At 43.7% G+C, this 25,666-nt stretch overlaps 1 protein-coding gene across 1 annotated transcript in view; it reads right to left on the bottom strand.

The window, feature by feature from the left end:
• Positions 1-25,666, bottom strand: part of LOC115798502 (uncharacterized) — a 248,798-nt gene that overhangs the window by 139,253 nt on the left and 83,879 nt on the right. The window contains exons 6-10 of the mRNA XM_030755366.1: positions 18,632-18,805; positions 17,369-17,524; positions 15,742-15,788; positions 15,067-15,566; positions 10,680-11,039 (exon numbers count right to left, since the gene is read on the bottom strand). Coding sequence (XP_030611226.1) covers positions 10,680-11,039; positions 15,067-15,566; positions 15,742-15,788; positions 17,369-17,524; positions 18,632-18,805 — 1,237 coding nt within the window. The remainder of the gene's footprint in view (positions 1-10,679; positions 11,040-15,066; positions 15,567-15,741; positions 15,789-17,368; positions 17,525-18,631; positions 18,806-25,666) is intronic.

The following is a 25,666-nucleotide window of genomic DNA, read 5'->3' as shown; positions in this document are numbered from 1 at the left end:
AAAGAAGCTCAACACAACAGTCCATGGAGGGGGGGGCAGCAGAGAGTCTTCATGCTGATGGGCATCATCCCCGAGGCCCCAAACAGGAAGTGCTAATCAAAGATACTGTCACATTAAATATGGGCAAAGTTTAGAGAATCAGACCCACTCCTCCTCTGGTGTCACACAGTTACACATCCTCATCATCACAGCTGCTTTCTGCAGTGCTGTCATACATCCCTCTGTCATCTTCATCATCAGCCCCTTCCTCAGTGGGTCTGCATGAGTCCTGCTGCCGTCTGACTGGTCAGACTGAGTCCAGGTCAAAGTTGCCATGAAACCTTCTAACTCTGTCACAGCTCGACTCTGTGCCAAAGGAGGAGAGCACACAGTTTGGAGATGATGCTCAGTGTTTGAATGAAGCCAATAAAGCATACAGTAATAGATATGTGTGTCATCAAATGAGGGTGTCTGCAGAGTCTGAGTGTATGAATGGGACTAAACACTAAAAACAACAAGTAGCTGAGTGGCAGAGGCCGGGGGAAGAGGGAGGGAGAGGATTTTTGAGGGCTGTGTCAGTATTCCCAAACATCCTGAGAATCCTCTCAGAGCTCCGAATCAGCCAAAAACTAAAGGTCAACTGAAAGTTTGACCTCAGTGAGGAGGTGTGCTTCAGCTTTTTGCAGCTTGTGACATCATCACACTGAAGCCTAAATGTGTGTTTGTGTGTTTACAGAGACCAACACCACTTTATATTAATGCTGTTTGTGTGACTTTGTGTCTTTGATTGTGTTGAGTTTTCTGAATACAGTCAGTTTCATTAACGTTGCTGGGAAACAACCTCCTCATTTTTTTCAGTGTGTTTGCGCTGCAGTCTGTTTAAACCTGCAGTTCCTCTCTGTGACCACCTGAGGGCAGTAAGTGAGCAATCAAAGACTTCCACATAGGACACATCTATGCTTCCTCAATCTAAGCTCCTCCAGAAACCTCCTCTCTCCTTCCTCACAAATGAACAACCAGAGTGGCAACAAAGCAAAAACAGCATTGAGGGGAAAACTGTCACAATCAGATCATCATCAATGCTTTGTTAAAGTCATGCAGGGCTGCAGAGGACACTAGAAAATAAAGAGGTCAGAGGCCAGTGAGGACCATACAAATGGAGGACTCAAGTGCAGACACATTAGAGACAGAGGAACCAGCTTCAGGCTTTATTTGTCACAACAGGGATTTTCAGCAGACGAGGGTCAAAGGTGAGACTGACACAGGGAGCAGGTGCCTCGAGGCAGGAGGTCTCTGTGGCAGAAGAGAGACGTGTTAGTCCAGAAGCTCCAAGGAAAGCAAATCCACAGAAAAGGAGTGTGAAGATCAGAGCAGTGAGTAGTGCTCGGTTACTCGGCCAAATGAGCCAGCGTGTCCTAGGGAGGGGTCGCTGCTTAGTTAGTCCATGGGGGGAGTATTTTCAGGAGGCAGGCAGGGAAGCTGAATGCAGACCAGAGAGTGTAGATGAAGAGGAGCAGACTCAGCAGGTGAGTTATGCAGGTGAGCGGTCGTCCTTTGGAGACTGCAAACAGGGAAACATTAGTGATGTTCCATCTGATACTAAAGCCTCGAGGTCTGTGTGGAGCAAAGGGGGCGTTTTCACATCAAGTCTTTGTGGAGGTCCGAATCGTTTTTCACAATTTCACGTGATAAAAGCCAAACGAGGCGCCGTTTCCTGAAATCACGTGACTGCTTCTTCACACCTGAACTCAAAGATTAAGAAGTGTGGCCCAATGTTTTTGTTTAGAGCAAGAACAAATCTAATGCTGAGTGAGTCCATTGTGAAGAGTTTCAGTGCTTCCAGCTGCAAAGAATGCTGAAAGGAGGAAAACAGCTGTTTGCCCTCATCCAGATGTGAGTGGATGTTTGTGCAGATGTGTAACAGCAGTTTGTTGGAATCAGACAGTCAGAGACAAGAGTGTTATTTACAGGGAGAGAAGAAGAAGGATCTCTATCTGTGTACAACAACAAGAGTTGATGAAGGTGAACAACTGTTGAACAACTGTGCTGTGAAAATGTTCACGTCTGTCAGATCCAAGAATGACATTCAGATCACGAGCTCGGCTCTTAGAGCTGTTTTTACCTGCAGCTGTTTCTCCACATCTGCAACAAGAGTTTCACTCAATCAGACAAAAGGATGAAGCAGAGAGAGAAAATAGATCTTCTAGACATCTATATCTATGTGTGCGATTGTTTTAGAAGAACTCTGAATAAGGGAATCGTTACATTTCAGACAGCAACAATGAAAGTGGAATAGAGGAAACTACTCTGAGAGGTGGCTTCATGTTTCTACAGCTTATTTTAGTCTGTTTGTCATCTCTCTATTTCAAACAGTCACAACAACTTTATTCATTAATAACTGCATTGTAAAACGTTTCAGCTGTTTCTGATGACAAAGATAAACTGAGGAAAGTGGAAGTTTTTCAGCTGGGTGAGTTCATCAGCCTCCATATACTAAAAGTGTGCGAGCAGGAAAACTGCACAGGTTTGTACTGTGTAAAGGGAAATGCTACTAAAAATCTCTGCTGTCTGCAGGAGACGGGGAGGAGGAGCCCCTGGAACTGGGCTCCATACAGAGGTCAGAGGTCGCTGTTTCATTGATGCTCCACAAGCTTTGACTTGGACTCAGGCTGAGGTCATACAGATGTTTCACTGCAGCTGTTAATGCTTCCAAGGCTCTGTGCTGTGTGTGTGTGTGTGTGTGTGTGTGTTCCCTCCTAAAAATCTGCCCTCTGATTGGTCAGACTGAGTCTGAATCTACGTGTGAAGTCATGAAGCCCTCGTCTAACTCTGTCACAGCCTCAAAGTCTGTTAAAACTAAAGGTCGACTAAACTTTGACCTCAGTGAGGAGGTGTGGTCGACCATGTTATGTGTGATGTAATCACATTTTCCAAAGTTGTGATTGGTTGAAGCAAACAAACTTTCTTAATAATAATGACCAGGATGGACGGAGAAATGGATCCAATCACTGCATTTCCTCTAAACTACAGGTTTCCTCCAGGAAGTGAATCCACTGATGTTTCTATTTTTGCACAGTTATCAACCATGATGCAATGATTTTGATCTTTGATATTAATGCAGAAATCATTGAGCTTCTTTGAAATGAACAAACTCACCTGTTCATACAAACTCAGTTCTTTCAACACAGCATCATGTCAGTGATCAGCTGATAGGCTTAAACAGTACAGCCTGCAGTCCATCTTCATCAATAATTACTCTTAACTGATCATCAAATCAATGATTACCTGCATGAAAATCTTCCTCTTGAAATAATCTTCATTTTTATATCAATTTTATAATCCAAATGTCTCAGTAAAATGATGAATCCAAACATATCAATGTTGTTTGTTGGAAAGGTCACAGTGTGGGGATGAACCAAGGCCAACACTTTACCTCAGAGGAATATTTTGACATTTTGGGACCAAACAGATCTCGTCTTACATTTTACAGCCAAGAAATCAAATGAGTAGAACTTGAGCCTCCCGAGCCTTTCAGTGTGGAGTCTGCATGTTCTCCTGGTGTCTGCACAGGTTTCTGTTTAGGTTTCAGTGCTGTGATTGGTTGAACTTCATCATCAACAGTTCATTGTTAGACTTGTGTGACCGCGTGGGGCTTGTTTCTGATTGGCTCCAACATTCAGACGCTGTGATCACAGTGAAAAACATCAACACATCATTAAAACCACATCAGATGATCCAGATGAGTTTCTATCAGTCTGTAAATTCCTGAGAAAGACAAAAAACTCCCTGAAAATGTCTGATTATCATTTCCAAACAATAACTGCTCATTGATTTGATCACAGTAATCTTTCCTCATGGAATCATTTGGACTCTTTGAGCCGAGACTCTGAACTTCAGTTTGATTGATTTTCTACATTTAATGGTCTGAGATCATTTTATGATGATATTTCAGAGCTTGTTAATATTTCAATGTGAAATGCTGCCAGAACACATTCAGACTCTGTAGCAGCTGTTTCAAAAACTCCTCAAAGATACACACACCATTTCAAAATCTTCAGATTGTTTTTCTTGGCTCAGCAGAGCATGCAGATATATTTATATATTTGTTTAAGCTGCAGAAGAAGAAAAGCAGGAGCAGCAGTTGAGATTTTTTACAGTAACATCATCCTTCAGATTCCCAAACATCAGACTTTAATGTGAAAAGTGAAGCTTCAATCTGGCCTCCTTTTCTCAGCTCTTACTTTGAAAGTCTTTGATTTTCCTCTTAATTTCCCTTTCCCAGGAATACAGCAACATTTCTCTCCTTTCCTTCCATCTTCCTGTTCAGGAGGCAGGAGCTTAAACTCAGATCCTCCTCTGAGCTCTAACATGTATTTGCTGCTATCAGTATCCTGTTGGATTGATTACAGTGTGTGTCAGTGACAACTGTGTGGCACAAAAAGAGTCTTATTGTCATGATTTCCACTTCCTGTTGTTTCATTTCATTCCTTTAAAATCTTTGTGTTTGATTGTGTTACGTTTCTATCCCAACAAGTAATCAACTCTTATGGATAATTAAGTTTACAGTTTTAGTCATTTGCTCTTAAGTGTGCACAGCCCGTGTGTCACTTCCTGTTTACGTCTCAACGCAGCAGCAACACCCGAAGGAGCAGCGCTAACCCCACAACTTTCTGATTTGGAGTAACAAAGACATCTTCTACAAATGGAAATCTCTGTTTGTGGAATATTGGTTTCAGAACATCATCATATGGGTTGAGCAGTTATTCAATAGTGAAGGACTTTTGCTCAGCTATGAAGAATTTGTCAGAAAATGTAATATCCCTGTAACTCCTGGAGACTATGCCAGGGTATTTGGAGCCGTCCCCTCTGGCGTATGTTTGCTTTTCAAGGGCCAAAAGAGGCTCGATGCTTTCGACCTCACCTGTCTGTCTCCAGCAGACACACCTGTAGGGAAAACCTGTCTTTGTGGTCAGCGAGCAAATAGCAGAGCTAGAAGAACGTTTGGTCTTGTTAAAAACTGAACACAGAAAAATAACTCTGGATACTTCATAAACTTTCTGATGTTAATGTCAAAATATCATATTTATTGTTGCAAACAACAAGACAGATCGCACAAATAGATTTTGTGAGTTAGATGGACCTAAACATAATGTCCCAGAGGTGTTCTGTTGGCTTTAGGCCAGGCAAGCATGGGGGCCAGTCAATGGTATCAGTGACTTTATCCTCCAGGAACTCCCTGCATCATCTCACCACATGAGGCCGGGTATAATCATACAGCAGGAAAAACCCAGGACCCACTGCACCAGCGTGGGGTCTGACACTGGGTCTAAAGGTTTGCATCCCAATACCTGATGGCAGTCAGGGTGTTGTTGCTGAGCCTGTGGAGGTTTGTGCGTCCCTCCGTGGATATACCTCCCCAGACCATCACTGAGCCATCACCAAAGCGGCCATGCTGAATGATGTTACAGCAACAATGTTGTCCACGGCTTCTCCAGACCCTTTCATGTCTGTCACATGTGCTCAGAGTGAACCTGCTCTCATCTGGAAGAAGCACAGGGCACCAGTGGTGGACCTGCCAATTCTATGGAAAACAGCAGCTGGCTTCACGGTGCCGGGCAGTGAGCACAGGGCCCACTCGATGACATTCGGCCCTCAGGCCACCCTCATGGAAACTGTTTCTGATTGTTTGCTCAGAGACGTTCACACCAGTGACTGCTGGAGGTCCTTTTCTATATCAGGCAGTGCTCGTCCTGTTCCTCCCACAAAGGAGCAGATACAGGATCTCTCTCCGTCTCTATTAGAGCTTCAGTCAATGTTCAGCACATTTTGAACACATAGAGGGATTTTCTCTGCTGATCAAACAGGAGAGTCTCACTGATACGGTTTAATCACAATCACTTTATTATTTTGACACTGAACAGACTCACAATCAAACTAGAAAACTGAAGTCCGGGAACAGGAAATGATGTTCCTGCTACATCACTGAAACTGTCACATTCAGCAAATATTGCTGATCCAAGTTACACACTTTGACTTTAGTACTGTACAGATTCTCTGCTGAAGCAAAACATTTAAAACCTGCTGAGCCAGATCTGACTAACACAACACAATAAGGTCATGCAATGAAGATACAACAGTGTAACATATGCTCCATAGTCAGGAATTTACATCAGCTGGTGATACAGGAAGTAAATTTCACAAAAATATTAAAAAATCAATGTTGTCAAATAATGAAATTTCTATCTAGTTTCTAAAGGATCATTTAATTGTCCAAATGCCACCACAGACAAGTTAAAGTCTAGTTGTGATTTCATCATTCTAACAGCAGTAAAATAAATGTCAGGATGAACTCTGGCTGCTCACCAAACTTGTGTTCATTGGACAATAATGTGTGAACGTCTCTGAGCAGTTTGTAAATTGATGTTTTGGGTCAGTGCAGCTCAGTGATTCCTCTCTGATATCACAGTTTGTCTCATCTGCAGCAAACTAACTGCAGCTGACATGAACTGAATCATCTCAGCTGAACTGAGCTTCAGAGAAACACAACATCCTGATATTCACTGTGAAGCTTTGAGTGGAAAAAGACAGAAAAACAACATGTGGATCCTGGAATAATGGCAGCTTCCATCTTTAAAGGACTGAAGAGGAAGAAGTTTACAAGGAATCATTGAGAACAGTTCAAACATCAACTGACTGAATCCATGAATCTGAAAACGTGTTTGTGAGTGAAAGAGACAGACATGTACAGACTGAACTATCTGTTCAACAGTCAGAGTTTCTCTGACAGGAGGACACTCTTTACACTAAACCAGACATCACCAATAGGTGGACCTCGGTTCGGATCCGGACCTAAATGATGTCTCAAGCAGACCCAAACCTAATACCAAAACAGAAATGACCACCTAATTAAAATTTTGTTGAGTGCTTTCTGGTTTACCGGCGCAGCTTTTACAGTATTTACGGTAGTAGTGAAGCGTCTAAGGAAACCCACTGACCAATTGCATGCGAGTTTGGCTATACCACGTGATACCATCAAGCTGGTTCCTGCCAGCTGGTAAACTTTGTAACAGGGTTATTATAGTTAATGAAAACGAACTAAATAATGAAAACTGAAAAAAAATTTTTTCATTAACTGAAATAAATAAAATCTAAAATTAAAAGCAAAAAACAGTATTGTGAGTTTACAAAACTAACTAAAACTAACAGAAATTATAGATAAAATGACCTTTGTTTTTGTAATTTTATTTAAAAAACCCTTGTGGAATGATATGAAATATTTTTTTTCTGCTCTAACAGTTTAAGCCGGGAGCGCCATCGGCAACTGTGTGCGTGTGCGTGCTCACTGCATCGGTCCACAAAGTAATGGCAGCGGTCTGCCGACAAACCGCAGTGATCCTTCAACGTAACCTGACGTCCGCCTCCGGAGAAATCGAACTACATGTCGGGTCCACACAGCCCACAAGGTTGTGATTAACCTGTTCAGTCCTTGTGCGTTTCTGGCTACTTTTTGCTGCAGTGTTTGAATTTATCAGTGAGAGAATAACAATCAGGAATAATAATCAAAGCATCAATATAAGGACTCACAAATGTCAGCAAATTCCTGGAGGGAGACTGCTGAAACTGTCGGAATGGATATGAGGAAATGAAGAAAGTGGAAAAACAGGGACAAATATGTTTCCAGCCAAAAAACTGAGCACAAAGAGCGAAGACCAAAACAGTCCCGGCCGGGACCGCATATAAAACACCAGCACACGACCGCAAGGTAATTAACACACACAATCCAGCTACACAAGCATAAATGGTCGGCCACTTAAGTAGGTTGTGTACAAAGACCGCAATACTAGCTCTCCGAGCAGCTCCAAAGCAGAAGCAGCTTCATGTTGTCAGAACATCAGGATCCAGCTGGATTTGAGCTTTGATTCCTTCAAAGAGTTCAGTTAGTTTTTGACCAACATTTGCTGTGTTCTGATGCTTTACACCACGTGTTCTGCACTGACCCTTAAATTTGTTGTAGAGTTTATTCACTTTTGGAGTTCATGTTTTTCTTTATGTTTCTCCTTGTTGATGTTCACGTGTTTCCTTAATATTACACACATTAAACACACAATGCTGCTATTTTGTGAACAGCTGGTTGTTGAATGCAATTTTTTAAATGGTATCTTTTGTCGCGTTATTATTACACGATAGTCACTCTTGCACCTGACAAAGTATGAAAAACTAAAAACTGACGAAAACTAAACTAAAACTAAGCATGAAACCAAATATAAGAACTAATTCTCTGAAAACAAAAAACAAAAAAACCAAAAAAAAAAAAAAAAAAAAATATATATATATATATATATATATATATATATATATATATATATATATTAGGGGTGGGACTTTAATGCATTAATTGCGATTAATTAATTACGGGGAAATTAACGAATTAAAATTTTTAACGCATTTCAATCACACTTTGCACCGTGGATCGTTTCTCAGTGCACAAGTTCCAGGCATGCAGATTACATCGACGCACAATGTCCAAATTCAGGGGCCGCATCCTGCGAAGGACCCGGCCTCAACCCACGAAGACCGCAAATGCCGGAAGTGAGCGGCTAGCCTTCATATCAGCGTCACCTGCCCCCACCTCTGCGTAGCTCATGTCGCCTAGCAACATGAGTGTGAAGCACAGCTGTGTAAAAGCAGCTGTTTAAATGGAGAACGAACTTTTTCTCCTTTTTGTGGTTTAATTTGAATTCTTTTATTGAAAATAAGCTGTTAAAGCAAGCATAACACGTTTCAACATCAAGGAATACAGCTGAGTGAATGATTAATTTCCAACTATATTAAGTGGGAAATTAATGTTGAATAAAACTATCCAGTTACGATGCTTAACTTTAATTTCAGGTGTTTGCTTATCACAGGAGCACTTCCACCCTTCATTGGTCTGTGTAGTAGACTGGTGGGAAAATAAACAAAATTTTGAAGTTTAAGCTTATGTATATTGATTCATTCATCAACCAAACTTAAATTAATATTTCTCATATCAAATATTGAAATGTGATTAAAATGCTGCTATATATATATATATATATATATATATATAGCAGCTGGAATGGTGTAGTGGTAACATTACGGTCTTTGGCTTGAATCATGTATCTCTCATCTCTCATCTGACCGGATTAACAAGGTCCGCGTCAGATGTTGAGGAACCAGGACATTCTGACGATTAGTGGCCTATTGGAACTACAAGGTTACGACATAAGTGGACACGAGATGAGAACCGGGAACTGTTGGAATGCTACTATACACGTAATCCTATCGCAGCTAGAGACTGATGAGGTGCAACACAAATGCTACGGCAAGGGGGAGCCAGGACGACAGGTCAGGGGGGAGATTTCATCATCCCCACACTCCAAGATTGGATACCAAGCCCCAATAATGATAACAAGTACACTGAAAACCAGAGCAGCTGACCTGAAAGATCATGGCTAAGAAGGCAAACTGGACCCCTCGACACTGACTACCAAGACTATGTGAAGTACTCTCTGAAGACTTAATAGAAGATGCGAATGCAGCACTATGGACAATCCCTACCACTACCATCACTGAAACCAATCAGCTGATGTATACCACAGCAGCAGTGATCCTTGAGATGCTTGGCTATAAGATGAATAGCAATAAGGAGCAGTACCCACCATGGAAAAAATGATTAGAGGCTAAGATCAAGGCAGCACGGAGGGAAGTTAGCCAGCTCTCAGAGTTGCAGAATGGTGCCTAAGAAGTACAACAGGCTGTCCATACCTGAGGCCTTAGAGACTGCCAAGCAAAGACTCACAGTCTTGGCTAACCACCTGAAGAGGTATACCAGGGAGATAGAAGCCAGGAAAATAAACGGGATGATCTCCACTGAACCAAATCAAATCAAATCAAATCAAATCAAATCAAGGTTTATTTGTCACATACCTGGTCATACACAGTACAACTGGCAGTAAAATGCTTTTGTGACTGCTCCGCCACACTGATTACAAAACTACAGAATAGTTAAAAAATATATTATACAGAAATAGAATGTATTAAAAGTATAAGTGTATAAACATTAGAAAAATTAACAATATAATTAAAAAGAACAAATTAAAAAGAACAAATTAGACAAATTAACAAATTAACAAATAAAATTAAGTAAACCTTATATTTAAAAAGAATGAATTAAATTTAGTAAACAAAATTAACAATATAATTACAAGGGGGAATTTAGAGTGAACCAGTGAGTAAAGCGACAGCAGTGCAGATGCTACATAATTCTATACAGATGTGGTAATAATAAATATACAAGTACTAATCTATACATATACACATAAAAAACAGTATACACATACATTATGTCCACATATATACATATATATACATATACATACATATATACACATACGTATATATATATATATATATATATAAGTCTTACGTTGTGTAAATTAGTCCAAAATGCTATGTTTGTTGAGGACTCGAATAGCTTGTGGGAAAAAGCTTCTTCTCATCCTCTCTGTTTTGGCTTGTAGAGTACGAAACCGCTTCCCAGATCGTAACAGAGAAAACAGTCCGTTACTGGGATGACTGGGGTCCTTTAATATACTCCTGGCCCTTGTCCAGCACCGTTTCCTGTATATGGACTGCAGGTCAGGAAGCTCAGTCAGGATTATGCGCTCAGCTGAACGTACCACCCTTAGTAGAGCCTGCCCATCCTGCTTGGTGCGGTTTCCGAACCAGGTTGTGATGTTTCCCGTAATGATCGATTCAATGGTGCAGGTGTAGAAGTTACGAAGCACCTTGGATGGTAGTTTGAAGTCCCTTAAGCGTCTAAGGTGATAAAGACGCTGATGGGCTTTCTTTGCCAATGCAGTGGTGTGGCAAGACCATGACAGGTCCTGAGAGATGTGAACTCCAAGGTACTTGAAATTGTCTACTCTTTCCACTGCGGTGCCACCGATCATAACGGGGTGATAGTTCCTCTCCTGCTTTATGCTGCAGTCCACTATCAACTCCTTCGTCTTGCTGACGTTAGGGAGGAGATTATTGTCCTGGCAAGGAGATTATTGTCCTGACCATCCAAGGTATACTCTCATTGGCAGGGGAACAATATGAAAATAGCACCCCCACCAAGGCTGGAGACGGAGCAATACTGGAAGAGCATATGGGGGAAGGATGCGTCACACAATACCAATGCTCAGTGGCTAGTGGATCTAAGAGCAGACCACAGCAACCTCCCAGAACAGGCCCCAGTAACCATCACAGTGGCAGACATCCAAGAGTCTCACACATGAAGAGCTGGACAGCACCAGGCCCTGATATGATCACACCTACTGGCTAAAGAAGCTAACTGCACTCCATGAGCGCCTGGCAGCACAAATGAACCAGCTGCTAGAGGCTAAGACACACCCAGAATGGCTGACTGAGGGCCGGACGGTCCTGATCCCCAAGGACCCGCAGAAGGGACCAGTCCCATCCAACTACCAGCCAATAACCTGCCTCAGTACAACATGAAACTCCTGTCAGGCATTATAGCAGCTGAGATGAGTAGGCATGTGGCACAATACATGAGCGAGGTCCAGAAAGGGATAGGCAGAGAGACCAGGGGAGCCAAACACCAGCTACTAGTAGATAGAGCAGTCACTCGAGACTGTAAGACCCGGCTGACCAACCTGTGCACTGCCTGGATTGACTACAAGAAAGCCTATGACTCGATGCCGCACACATGGATCCTGGAATGCCTAGAACTGTATAAGATCAACAGGACCCTAAGAGCCTTCATCAAGAACTCAATGGGTATGTGGAGAACACCACTAGAGGCCCACTCCAAGCCCATGGCACACGTCAACATCAAGTGTGGGATTTACCAAGGAGATGCTCTGTCCCCACTGCTGTTCTGCATAGGCCTGAATCCCCTCAGCCAGATCATCGACAAGACTGGCTATGGATACCGACTACGGAATGGCGCAAAAATCAGCCACCTCCTGTACATGGATGACATCAAGCTGTATGCTAAGAGTGAACGAGATATCGATTCACTGATACACACCACCAGGATCTACAGCAATGACATCGGCATGTCATTCGGACTGGAGAAGTGTAGTTGGATGGTAACTAAGAGAGGAAAAGTAGTCAGAACTGAGGGGACTACACTACCAGAAGGCAGCATTGCAGACATTGAGGACAGCTACAAGTACCTTGGAATCCCACAAGCAAATGGGAACCATGAAGAGGCCGCTAGGAAAGCGGCAACCTCCAAGTACCTGCAGAGAGTAAGGCAAGTCCTGAAGAGAGCTGAATGGGAAGAACAAGATCCGGGCTATCAACACCTACGCCCTGCCAGTTGTCAGATACCCTGCTGGGATAATAAGCTGGCCAAAGGAGGAGATGGAAGCCACCGATGTTAAGACAAGAAAGCTCCTTACCATGCATGGAGGGTTTCACCCCAAATCCAGCACCCTGAGACTGTACGCTAAGCGGAAGGAAGGTGGCCGAGGACTAGTGAGTGTCAGAACCACTGTCCTAGATGAAACAATGAAGATCCATGAATACATCAGGAAGATGGCCACAAAGGATCGTGTGCTTAGTGAGTACCTCAGGCAGCAGAAACCTGAGAACGAAGAGGGCGAAGAACAGGAACCATCATGAAAGGACAGGCCTCTGCACGGCATGTACCACCGGCAGATAGAAGAAGTGGCTGATGTAGAGAAATCCTACCAATGGCTGGACAAGGCTGGACTGACAGACAGCACAGAGGCACTAATCGTGGCCGCACAGGAGCAAGCTCTGAGTACAAGATCAATAGAGGCTGGGGTCTACCACACCAGGCAAGACCCCAGGTGCAGGCTGTGCAGAGATGCCCCTGAGACAATCCAGCACATAACAGCAGGGTGCAAGATGCTAGCAGGCAGGGCATACATGGAACGCCATAACCAAGTGGCCGGCATAGTATATAGAAACATCTGTGCCGAGTACGACCTGGAAGTCCCGAGGTCTAAATGGGACACGCCCCCAAGGGTGGTTGAGAACAACAGAGCTAAGATCCTGTGGGACTTCCAGATACAGACAGACAAACTTGTGGTGGCTAACCAATTGGATATCGTAGTGGTGGACAAACAAAGGAAGAAAGTCGTGGTGATAGACATTGCAATTCCAAGTGACGGGAACATCAAGAAGAAGGAACACGAGAAGCTTGACAAATACCAAGGGCTCAGAGAGCAGCTGGAAAGGATGTGGAAGATGAAGGTAACAGTGGTCCCTGTGGTAATCGGAACACTCGGGGCAGTGACCCCCAAACTGGGAGAGTGGCTCCAGCAGATTCCTGGAACAACATCTGAGATCCCTGTCCAGAAGAGCGCAATACTCCAATTTGTTCATGTAAATGGGGAGTCTTCTTCAGACAGTAAGGTTAATTATGGAGTTCCACAGGGTTCTGTGCTAGGACCAATTTTATTTACATTATACATGCTTCCCTTAGGCAGTATTATTAGAAAGCACTGTATCAATTTTCATTGTTATGCAGATGATACTCAGCTTTACCTATCAATGAAGCCAGATGACACACATCAATTAATTAAACTGCAGGAATGTCTTAAAGACATTAAGGCCTGGATGACCTCTAATTTCCTGCTTCTAAATTCAGATAAAACTGAAATTCTTGTTCTCGGCCCCACAAATCTTAGAAACATGGTGTCAAACCAGATACTTACTCTGGATGGCATTACTTTGGCCTCCAGTAACACTGTGAGAAATCTTGGAGTCATTTTTGACCAGGATATGTCCTTCAATGCACATATTAAACAAATATGTAGGACCGCTTTTTTGCATTTGCGCAATACTTCTAAAATTAGAAACATCCTTTCTCAGAGTGATGCTGAAAAGCTCATTCATGCATTTATTACTTCTAGGGTGGACTATTGTAATTCATTGTTATCAGGCTGTCCTAAAAGCTCCCTGAAAAGCCTTCAGCTGATCCAAAATGCTGCAGCTAGAGTGCTGACAGGGACTAGAAAGAGAGAGCAGATTTCTCCCATATTGGCTTCTCTTCATTGGCTCCCTGTTAAATCTAGAATAGAGTTTAAAATCCTTCTCCTCACATACAAGGTCTTGAATAATCAGGCACCATCTTATCTCAAAGACCTCATAGTACCATATCACCCCAATAGAGCACTTCGCTCTCAGACTGCTGGCTTACTTGTGGTTCCTAGGATACTTAAGAGTAGAATGGGAGGCAGAGCCTTCAGCTTTCAGGCGCCTCTTCTGTGGAACCAGCTTCCAGCTTGGATTCGGGAGACAGACACCCTCTCTATTTTTAAGATTAGGCTTAAAACTTTCCTTTATGATAAAGCTTATAGTTAGGGCTGGATCAGGTGACACTGAACCATCCCTTAGTTATGCTGCTATAGGCCTAGTCTGCTGGGGGGTTCACATAATGCACTGTTTCTTCTCATTCACCTTATTTACTTTGTTTATACTCCACTTTGCATTTAATCATTAATTGTTATTAATCTCTGGCTCTCTTCCACAGCATGTCTTTTCTCTCTCCTCAGCCCAACCGGTCGCGGCAGATGACCCCCCCTCCCTGAGCCTGGTTCTGCTGGAGGTTTCTTCCTGTTAAAAGGGAGTTTTTCCTTTCCACTGTCGCCAAGTGCTGCTCATAGGGGGTCGTTTTGACTGTTGGGTTTTCTCTGTATTATTGTAGGGTCTTTACCCACAATACAAAGCACCTTGAGGCGACTGTTTGTTGTGATTTGGCGCTCTATAAATAAAATTGAATTGAATTGAATTGAATTGAATTGAATTGAATTGAATTGAATTGAATTGAATTGAATTGAATTGAATTGAATAGAATAGAATACTGGGAACAGCTAAGATACTGCACAGGACCCTCAAGCTCCCAGGCCTCTGGTAGAGGACCCAAGCTTATTTGAACACCCTTGCACTAAACTCAGCACAGAGACACTGAGGAAGCAGACTAAAGTGCCTTTCATGACTTTAGACTAAAGTGATCTGAGGTGGATAAATTCCATACACAGTTCTTGTTGTGAAATGAACATTTGCAATAAACTTTGATGGAACCCAGAACCCAAATCCAGGATAAAGAGGTCCAGTGAATGTGGTGTTGAAGGTGTGGAGGTGGATCAGAGTGTCAGAGGAGACTCTGTAGAAGGACAGAGTGCCAGCAGGACAGTCCACATACACTGCTACTCTGTTAGAGACAGAGGAGGAGGAGGAGGAGGAGATTTTTCTGTTGTTGTGCCAGACAGAGTAACCATCATAATCAGAGCAGTTCAGACTCCAGGACTGATCATTCCATCCAAACACACAGTCATCTCTGTCTCCTTTCCTGCTGATTCTTCTGTAACTCACTGATATTTGAACCTCTCCTCTCCACTCGACCTCCCAGTAACAGCGACCAGTCAGACCATCTCTACACAGCAGCTGAGGCCAGCGATCAAATCTGTCTGGATGATCAGGATATGACTGAACCTTCTCCACACGTGTTACCTTCCTGTTGTTGTCAGTCAGTTGGAGTCTTCTGTTCACTGTGTTTGTGTCGATTGTGAGTCGACAGGAATCTGATGGAGAGAACAAACACAATCCAGCTGCAGTTATTGATCCATCATCTGTTCATTGATTGACACTTTGATGATGACTCCTGACATCAGAGATGTGAATGAGTGATGTGACAGTTTGAAGATGGTTGAATGTGTGCTGCTTTGTTTTCATCAATCACATTAAAAACACACTTACACTTCCTCAGACCTGGGATCAGCCATCGGACTCCAGCAGGCTCCGCCCTGAAAGGAGGAGGGGGGTCAGAGCAGCACAGTCTCTTTCAGCATGCACACATGGACATTACATCGCTCTCAGACACACACTGTTAGACACTGATTTTCAGATTGTGTCCTCTTTGTGTTTGTTCTAAATGGAGAACATCAGTGACTCTGTGAGCTGTTAATTAACAGCTCTGGAAAAAGATGCAACAGGTTTGTTGTATTTTTCTGCATGGAAATGATCACAGAGGGACCTGCTGACTTTTTGTTTTCCTGTCCTTGATGTGCTGCTACTTGGTCTGAATATTAATGATCAGAGTGGATCAATGATCAGATCATTATTGCAGTGCACAAACAAAGGCAGCTGCAGTGAACTACAAAGGAAGCATCTGTCACTTCACTTTTCATGAGTTTCTGTTTTTGGATTCTCCTGCTCTGTTTCACTCACTCTGATTCTCATACTCGTCTGCTTCACTTTGATTTTTCTCACTGACTTTGATGCTCAATATTTCAGATTCTCCTAACAGGAACATGAGCCACTGGAAATCAATAGAAAGGCTCATTGATGCTCATTTATTTATGCAGGAATAATATTAATGACAATAATGCAGTGAAATCAGCAGCACTGATGTTTATAACTGCCTCTGTCTCTGGATCCCTGGGGGTCTCTCTCTGGGACCACTTTTGACAGCATGTGACTGAAGTGCTGGTTGGCTGCGTGGCCACCATGCAGGCTCCTTCTGGAGCTCTCAGTGCCCTCGTCTGCCACAGCACACATCCCACAGTGCAGGCTAACAGGACCAGCAGGTGTCCTTGTGAGATCGGCTTTACAGTCAGAAACACCCCAACAGACGACCTGTTTCCTCCACCTGCTCCACCTCTTTGTTCCTTTTTCTTTGCTTTTGCTTTGATTGATTATTTCTTGTGATCATTTGAATGATATTTCCAAGGTTGATCAGGATACGTCTGTGGCACCTACAGCTGCTACCACCAAAGTTAGCTCACTTTGACTGCAGTAGATTTTTCCTTTGTTTTCTACTCGCCATCATCACAAAGTCCAGAAGATCAATTCACAATTCAGTCTTTGAGCACAAACACGTGTTTCAGTCGTTACTGTCAGAAGCAGCAACACAGCAGTGCAAAGCCCATTTTCCTAGGTGGCCAGTTAGGTTAATGAGTGAGCCAGTAATCTGTTCATGTTTCCACTTGTTTGTTTTAAGCTAGGCTAACAGCTTCCCCCTACTTCCAGTGTTGGTGCTAGGCTAGGCTAAACATGTCCTGGACCTGTCTCTGCACACACATGAAACTTAATCCCATTGATGGTCAGAGGGTAAAAATGTGAGACTGTTCCTCTGCAGAGATCACTTTGAACTGGTTGCTCCATTGTTGTTGATGGAGATTTTCTCCTTTGAGACCCCCATACAGATATCTACTGTTTCTGTTCAAGCAGACTTTCTGATAGAAGCAAAGTAAAAAGGTTCCTCTATGTGTGACTGTTCAGATAACACTCGTATCCAGCATGAAGTCATCAGACAGGGCCAGAGTGAAGTACAGCTTCCTCCTCTATCAGACACTGTCTGTGGCTGCAACAGGCCTCTCCATACCTGAGAGTTTCCAGTCTCACTTGCTCCAGCAGCTTCACTCCTGCCTCTCCTGGATGGTTGTAGCTCAGGTCCAGCTCTCTCAGATGGGAGGGGTTGGAGCTCAAAGCTGAGACCAGAGACTTACAACCTTCTTCTGTGATCAGGCAGCCTGACAGCCTGCAGACATGACAGATACTCTTAGAGAACAGCAGAGCAGCTGCATGCAGACAACAAACTGCAGCAACAAATCATTTGGAAATGAAATGACTGAAACAGGAGTTAAAAATAACCAAGTCAGTCTAAATGTTAAAGTCTACAAGTGATAAAATCAGTGAAGTCAAAATGATGATCAAATCTACATAAAGTAGGACTGAGGCTGATGGGAGTGTCATTAGTTTTGCTGGTTTTTGGTTTGAATGAAAGTTTTGGTCAAACTAGAAGTCTGAGCAGATGATGGCACTAAATTAAAAGTCTGCTGATTGTTGAAGTTCTTATATTTCATTGTGAGGACAACATGAACATCTTAAACTAATTTGATCACAACCCATCAAATCTTTGCAGAACCAAAGTGGCAGCTAAACATCATCCTCCACTGAACTGTGCTGCTGGTGAGGCTGACATCATTTAAAGGTGCACATGAGGAAAGACTTCATTAAGAATCAGACACAGAGAGAGGAAGAAGAACAAACTTTGCAGAAAACAGGATTGGTGAGTAACATCAACACTTTCTTCTTTGTATGTTTTTCCTTTTTGATCAGATCCATCAGCCAGTTTAGAAAGAAGAAGAAGAAGAAGAAGAAACAGCCTTTATTGTCCCACAGAGGGGAAATTTGGGTGTAACAGCAGCCGCAGTTATTATAAATATAAATAAAGATATAATAATTCACACTATTAAGAAAAGAATATATATAAAATCAACAAACAATATTAACCTTAATACTACTAATAATAATAACACTATATACAATGTACATGATGTGCCTGTGTGTTGAACCCTAACAGGCCGGACTATTTACAGTATATTATATATTATCCTACATTGTGTAGGTTATTGTGGTTTTTGTTGGGAGCAGTGATGGTTATAAAGTCTTACAGCTGCTGGGAGGAAGGATCTGCGGTAACGCTCCTTTGTTAAAAACCCTGAAAGCATTTCAGTCCAGATTCAAGGCTCAGGAGCTGATTTAAAGAAATCTTTAAATAAAGGAACTCGAAAGGGAAAATTCTTTGAGTAGAGAAAAAAAAGCCAGATTTTAGTCATCTGTTGAACATTTGAAGAATGCTGACCTGAGTGTTTCCAGTTTACAATGTGGATTCTCCAGTCCAGAAGATAAAGCTTTCACTCCTGAGTCCTTCAGGTTATTGTTACTCAGGTCCAGCTCTCTCAGACTAGAGGACGGGGAGCTGAGAACTGAGGACAGAGTTTCACAGCTTCTCTCTGAGAGGTTACAGAAACTCAGTCTGAAAAGACAATTAAAAGAAAGAAAATCAGTAAAGGATTAGTCTTCTTAAGTAAGAATCACTGGAACTTTTTGTGGAAACTGCAATATTTGTATGAAGGTTATTGTCTACTGCGGCATCACCACAAATTAATACAAACACATTAAAAAAGAGGCAGAGGGAAATCCTTCAGACAGATTCAGACCCTCAGCACAGAGATAGAGACCTTTTAGAGAGGAAAACAGTATCCAGGTAGCTCATGTTAGTGATTAAAGTATGAATGAATGAAGTGCAGTAATGTCATGAACAGGAGGTTTTTCTCAGGTCTGTTGCTAATAGTTAATCATGTATAATTATATCACCTAAGCAATGAAAAAATATTAAGTTAGGAAGATGAGCTGTACTGACCTGAGTGTGAGGATGAAAATAAGAAGTGCAGCAGAGTCTGTTTAGGCAGGCTGTGTGATACAGGGAAGTACTGTATGAGGGACCATTTTGGACACTATTACTGAAATTCGCTCACACACAGTACTGAAAAAACAAAGAAGATTTCATGTGAACAGGAAGGTGTTTGGTGTGAACAGGAAGGCGTTTGAAGGAAAAAAAAAGCACATTTCAAAACATGGCTAACACCACACTGATGTCTACTCAATAGCCTACGAGCAACCGAAGTGAAACACATGTCCACATTTGTAGTTGCAACAATAGGCTGGTGCCACACAACACTGTTTGCATGGTCACGAGGCTAATATACTGTTCACTTAGACTGCTTGCAGGCAATTACTAAACATCAGCGTGGTGTTAGCCATGTTTTGAAGTGCCCTTTTTTTCCCCTTAACCACCTTCCTGTTCATCTGAAACGCCTTCATTTTGACACCAAACACCTTCCTGCTTACACAAAATCTTGGTTTTAAATAGTAAGGAAAATGAGAGCCTTTTCACCGGGAATGGGAACATCACATTGGCATGTTGATGCTGTTCATGGAGATCGTGAAGACTGATGACAAGAATGCTCCAGAAATGATCAAATTATGACTGTAGTCTTAACAAATGTCTGTAAGTGGTGGAAGTGTTCTGGAATAAAAATAATATAATTTTAATATTTGGCTGGTTTTTGTAAAGTAAACAGCAGAGCTGTGTATACATGTATAATGTTTTTATTCAGAAAACCAAGAAATCAGTTGAGCTGAGCTGAGCTGTGATGTCATCAAGAATAGGATAGGATAGTGTTTATTTGTCACATGCACAGTTATACACAGTACAATGCACAGTGAAATGTATTTTGTACCTGCAACCATATATACACACACATATAAATAAGAAGAATAAAAATTAAAAAAAGTAATTCACACTATACACTATACTCTATATACTATACACTATACACACTTTTATAAATTATAATATTTACATTGTGCAATAATGGTCCAGTTAGGGCTCAGAGTTGAGCAGACGGATGGCTTGTGGGTAAAAACTCTTCTTCAACCTTTCAGTCTTAGCCCTCAGGCAGCGGTAACGCCGGCCTGATGGGAGCAGGGAGAAGAGAGAGTGTCCGGGGTGGCTGGGCTGTTTTAGGATCTTCATGGCCCTCAGCCTGCACTGCTTGGTGTAAATGTCCTGCAGGTTGGGGAGGGTGGTTCTGATGGTCCGTTCAGCTGAACGAACCACCCTTTTTAGGGCCATGAAGTCCTGCTTGGTGCAGTTTCCCATCCAGGTGGTGATGCTCCCACGCATGATGCTCTCGATGGTGCAGGTGTAAAAGTTCCTGAGCACCTTGAGTGGGAGCTTGAAGTCTCTCAGCCGCCTGAGGAGGTAGAGACGCTGTCTGGCCTTCTTCACAGTGATGTTTATGTGATGAGTCCAGGACAGGTCCTGTGAGATGGTCACTCCCAGGTATTTGAAAGTGTCCACTCTTTCCACCTCAGCACCACTGATGACAAGTGGATGGTAGTCCCTCTGCTGCTTCCTGCTGAAGTCCACGATCAGTTCCTTCGTTTTGCTGATGTTGAGCAGGAGGTGGTTCTCCTGGCACCAGTTCTCCAGGCGGGAGACCTCTCTCCTGTAGGCTGTCTCCTCATTGTGAGAGATTAGTCCCACAACAGCAGTGTCGTCAGCAAACTTGATGATGACGTTGGACTCTGACGTGGCCTCGCAGTCATGGGTGTACAGTGAGTACAGCAGAGGGCTGAGCACACAGCCTTGGGGGGATCCAGTGTTGAGGGTGAGGGAGGATGAGGTGAGGTGACCCACTCGTACCACCTGTGGTCTGCTGGTCAGGAAGCTGTGAACCCACCTGCACAGGGATGGGCCCAGGCCCAGGTCCAGCAGCTTAGAGACCAGCCTGGAGGGAACTATGGTGTTGAATGCTGAGCTGTAATCTACAAACAGCACTCTCACATAGTTCCCCTTACCAGTGTCTATGTGTGAAAGGGTCTTGTGGAGGAGGAAGGATATGGCGTCATCTGTGGATCTGTCTGGCCGGTATGCAAACTGTAGTGGGTCGAGGGTGGTGGGCAGTGAGGAGGTGATGAATGTCTTGATGAGTCTCTCAAAACACTTCATCACCACAGAGGTGAGTGCTATGGGCCTGAAGTCATTGGGGCTGCTGGGGTGTGGTTTCTTTGGGACAGGGACTATGATGGACTTTTTAAAGCAGGTGGGAATCACACACAGTTTCAGAGAGAGGTTGAATATCAGTGTAAACACAGGTGCCAGCTGGTCAGCGCAGGTCTTAAGGACACGTCCACTAATACCGTCTGGTCCAGCCGCTTTCCTGGTGTTTACACGTCTAAACGCCCTCCTCACGTCGCGCTCCGTCACAGTGAGTGTCTCCGCCCCTCCGGCCGGGAGCGCAGCGGGCTGTCGGCTTCCCGACTCAAAGCGCGCAAAGAAGATGTTGAGTTCATCAGCCAGAGAAGCGTCGGCACTCACCGGGTGTGTGTGTGGTGCTTTGTAGTCCGTGATGGTGCGTAGTCCCTGCCACAGTCCCCTGGAGTCAGACTGTTGTAGTTGCTGTTCCAGTCTGCGGCCGTAGCGATGTTTAGCCTCTTTCACCGCTCTGCGGACGTTGTATGATGCAACCTTGTAGTCCTCCATGTTCCCAGAGGCGAGGCCGGAGTTGTAGGCAACGGTGCGGGACCTCAGGGCGTCGCGGACAGATTTATCCACCCACGGCTTCTGGTTGGGAAAAGTCCTGATGGTCCTCCTAAGTGAAGTGTCTTCAACAACTTTCCCAATAAATCCCACAACAGTTTCCGTAAACTCCTCGATGTCTCCGCCCACGCTGCTGCGAAACATGTCCCAGTCGGTTGAATCCAACGCACCCTGCAGAGCGGCCCCTGTTTGATCAGACCACCGTGTCACTTCTCTCACAGCAGGGGGTTCCTGCCTGAGCCGTTGTTTGTATTTCGGCATGAGAAGGACAGAGGTGTGGTCAGACTTCCCAAAAGGCGGAAGAGGCTTTGCTTTGTAGCCATCTTTGAATGTAGAGTAGCAGTGGTCTAGGGTCCTCTCTCCTCTGGTGGGGCAGTCGATGTGTTGAATAAACTCCGGTATCAGCTTTTTCAAGTTTGCACTGTTAAAGTCCCCGGCTACGATGAGAGCCGCATCACGCTGGTTAGCCTGATAGGTGGAAATAGCCTCATGTAGCTCGGATAGTGCAGTGTTTGTGTCCGCCTGAGGTGGAATATAGACGGCGCTGAAGATGACCGAAGTGAACTCACGGGGCAGGTAGTGGGGACGGCATTTCAGGGTTAGGAGCTCCAGGTTAGGTGAACATGACAGTTTCAGAGGGACAACATTCCTACTGTCACACCAGTTGTTATTAATCATTAGGCACACACCTCCTCCTCTTGATTTTCCAGACTCACTCGTTCTGTCCGTGCGATGAACACTGAAGAACTCCGACGGCTGTACGGCGTGGTCCGGTATGAGGGGAGTCAGCCATGTCTCCGTGAGACAGATGATGTTGCAGTCCCTTATGTCCCTCTGAAACTGTATCCTGGCCCTGAGTTCGTCCAGCTTGTTATCCAGTGACTGGACATTAGCCAACAGGATGCTCGGCAGTGGCGTTTGGTGCGCTCTGCGCCTCAGCCTCTCTCTTACGCCGGCTCTTTTCCCTCGGGGCCTTGTCCGTGACCTGGTCCGTCCTTTGTTTGAGCTGGCCCACTGGAAACGCAGTATCTCCTGAGGCCAAGTCGGGTCGGGAGAAAAAGGTGTCAGAATACAGCCAGAGTGCTGTATTCTGATATTAAAAAGAGTCTGTCTGTCATACGTGATATGACACAGAGCAGGCGGAATTATAAAGTCCAAAATTAGAGCTAAACCTAATATATACAAACAAAGCGTAGGAGCAGGTACGACGGCTGCTGACCTCACCGGCGCCATCTTGAATCTAATACACTGGTGTTCCAATTGAGAAATGATCCCCCGTACTTGGGAAGTCCAAACTTGTCAAGTACGCAAGTTCATACTTGTGTACTTGAGGTTTGAGAAACGGCCTCGGTCTCCTCTCTTTCTCCTCCTTTTCTCTTTCATCACACCCAGCCAACAACAGGTAGACACACCCAGACCATCTTCACTGGCCACTCAAGAAATACAAACTGTGTTAGCTCTGTTACATTCAGCTACTTCATAAGAAAACATCATATTATGTTTACACAACATTATTTCTCTTTATGATAGATACACATTATATCCACAGTACAGTACACTTGTTGTATTACCGTTGCTTTTGTGTCCACATGAATTAAGCTTATTTACAGTGCCTTGCGAAAGTATTCGGCCCCCTTGAACTTTTCAACCTTTTGCCACATTTCAGGCTTCAAACATAAAGATATAAAATTTTAATTTTTTGTGAAGAATCAACAACAAGTGGGACACAATCCTAAAGTGGAATGAAATTTATTGGATGTGTCAAACTTTTTTAACAAATAAAAAACTGAAAAGTGGGGCATGCAACATTATTCAGCCCCCTTGTGTTAATACTTTGTAGCGCCACCTTTTGCTGCAATTACAGCTGCAAGTCGCTTGGGGTATGTCTCTATCATTTTTGCACATCAAGAGACTGAAATTCTTGCCCATTCTTCCTTGCAAAACAGCTCGAGCTCAGTGAGGTTGGATGGAGAGCGTCTTTGAACAGCAGTCTTCAGCTCTTTCCACAGATTCTCGATTGGATTCAGGTCTGGACTTGGCTTGACTTGGCTATTCCAACACCTGGATATGTTTATTTGTGAACCATTCCATTGTAGATTTGGCTTTATGTTTTGGATCATTGTCTTGTTGGAAGATAAATCTCCGTCCCAGTCTCAGATCTCTTGCAGACTCCAACAGGTTTTCTTCCAGAATGGTCCTGTATTTGGCCCCATCCATCTTCCCATCAATTTTGACCATCTTCCCTGTCCCTGCTGACGAAAAGCAGGCCCAAACCATGATGCTGCCACCACCATGTTTGACAGTGGGGATGGTGTGTTCAGGATGATGAGCTGTGTTGCTTTTACGCCAAACATATCGTTTTGCATTGTGGCCAAACAGTTCGATTTTGGTTTCATCTGACTAAAGCACCTTCTTCCACGTGTTTGGTGTGTCTCCCAAGTGGCTTGTGGCAAACTTTAAATGAGACTTTTTATGGATATGGATAAATGGCTTTCTTCTTGCCATTCTTCCATAAAGGCCAGATTTGTGCAGTGTACGACTGATTGTTGTCCTATGGACAGACTCTCCCACCTCAGCTGTAGATCTCTGCAGTTCATCCAGAGTGATCATGGGCCTCTTGGCTGCATCTCAGATCAGTCTTCTCCTTGTTTGAGATGAAAGTTTAGAGGGACGGCCGGGTCTTGGTAGATTTGCAGTGGTCTGATACTCCTTCCATTTCAATATGATTGCTTGCACAGTGCTCCTTGAGATGTTTAAAGCTTGGGAAATCTTTTTGTATCCAAATCCGGCTTTGAACTTCTCCACAACAGTATCTCGGACCTGCCTGGTGTGTTCCTTGGTCTTCATGATGCTCTCTGCGCTTTGAACAGAACCCTGAGACTATCACAGAGCAGGTGCATTTATACGGAGACTTGATTACACACAGGTGGATTCTATTTATCATCATCAGTCATTTGGGACAACACTGGATCATTCAGAGATCCTCACTGAACTTCTGGAGTGAGTTTGCTGCACTGAAAGTAAAGGGGCCGAATAATATTGCACGCCCCACTTTTCAGTTTTTTATTTGTTAAAAAAGTTTGACACATCCAATAAATTTCATTCCACTTCACGATTGTGTCCCACTTGTTGATTCTTCACAAAAAATTCCCAATGTTAACATCCGGGCTACACCCTCCCGCTTCTAGAATGTTTTGATGTCCCATCAAACCAACAGTTTAGCTAACTTGAATCTCCATGCACTGTCTAGTGAGATTCAATTTAAAGGAGGAAGGGCATAAGGCCATAGGGTGACACCAGAGGGTCTGGCAAGGGTGGCATCGTGAATCTCTGTACGTGCTGCTTCCAACCAGCACTCCCCGGCTCAATACAGTTAAGGGCTGATCAGATAGTCTTTCCAGTTCATCATAACTCAGTCTGACAACTGGTCTCCTGACTCTCTTTGTGCATTCCACTGGAGGTTCCCCGTCTTCCAGTAGCACCTCCCTCTCCGCTGCTACTGTCCCTAAGTCAGTGACTGTATCTCCCTCAGAGTTTTGAAGCAGATTTGGGGAGTCGAGAGCTTCTGGAGTTGTGGCAACCTCCTCCAGTTCAGGGGATGAAATTTCTAGGGGGACTACCCTTGGGTCTTGGCCTCGGTCTCTCAACAACAGGCCTGGTCATGTCAGAAGCTTCTCACAGTCCATATTTAATGATCTTAATGGGCCTGCATATTCACATTCAGACTCC

This window comes from Archocentrus centrarchus, chromosome 2 (assembly GCF_007364275.1).
Source record: "Archocentrus centrarchus isolate MPI-CPG fArcCen1 chromosome 2, fArcCen1, whole genome shotgun sequence".
In the NCBI taxonomy this organism is placed as follows: domain Eukaryota; kingdom Metazoa; phylum Chordata; class Actinopteri; order Cichliformes; family Cichlidae; genus Archocentrus; species Archocentrus centrarchus.
Note: the sequence above shows the minus strand (reverse complement) of the source record. Positions and strands in the feature narration are given on the sequence as shown.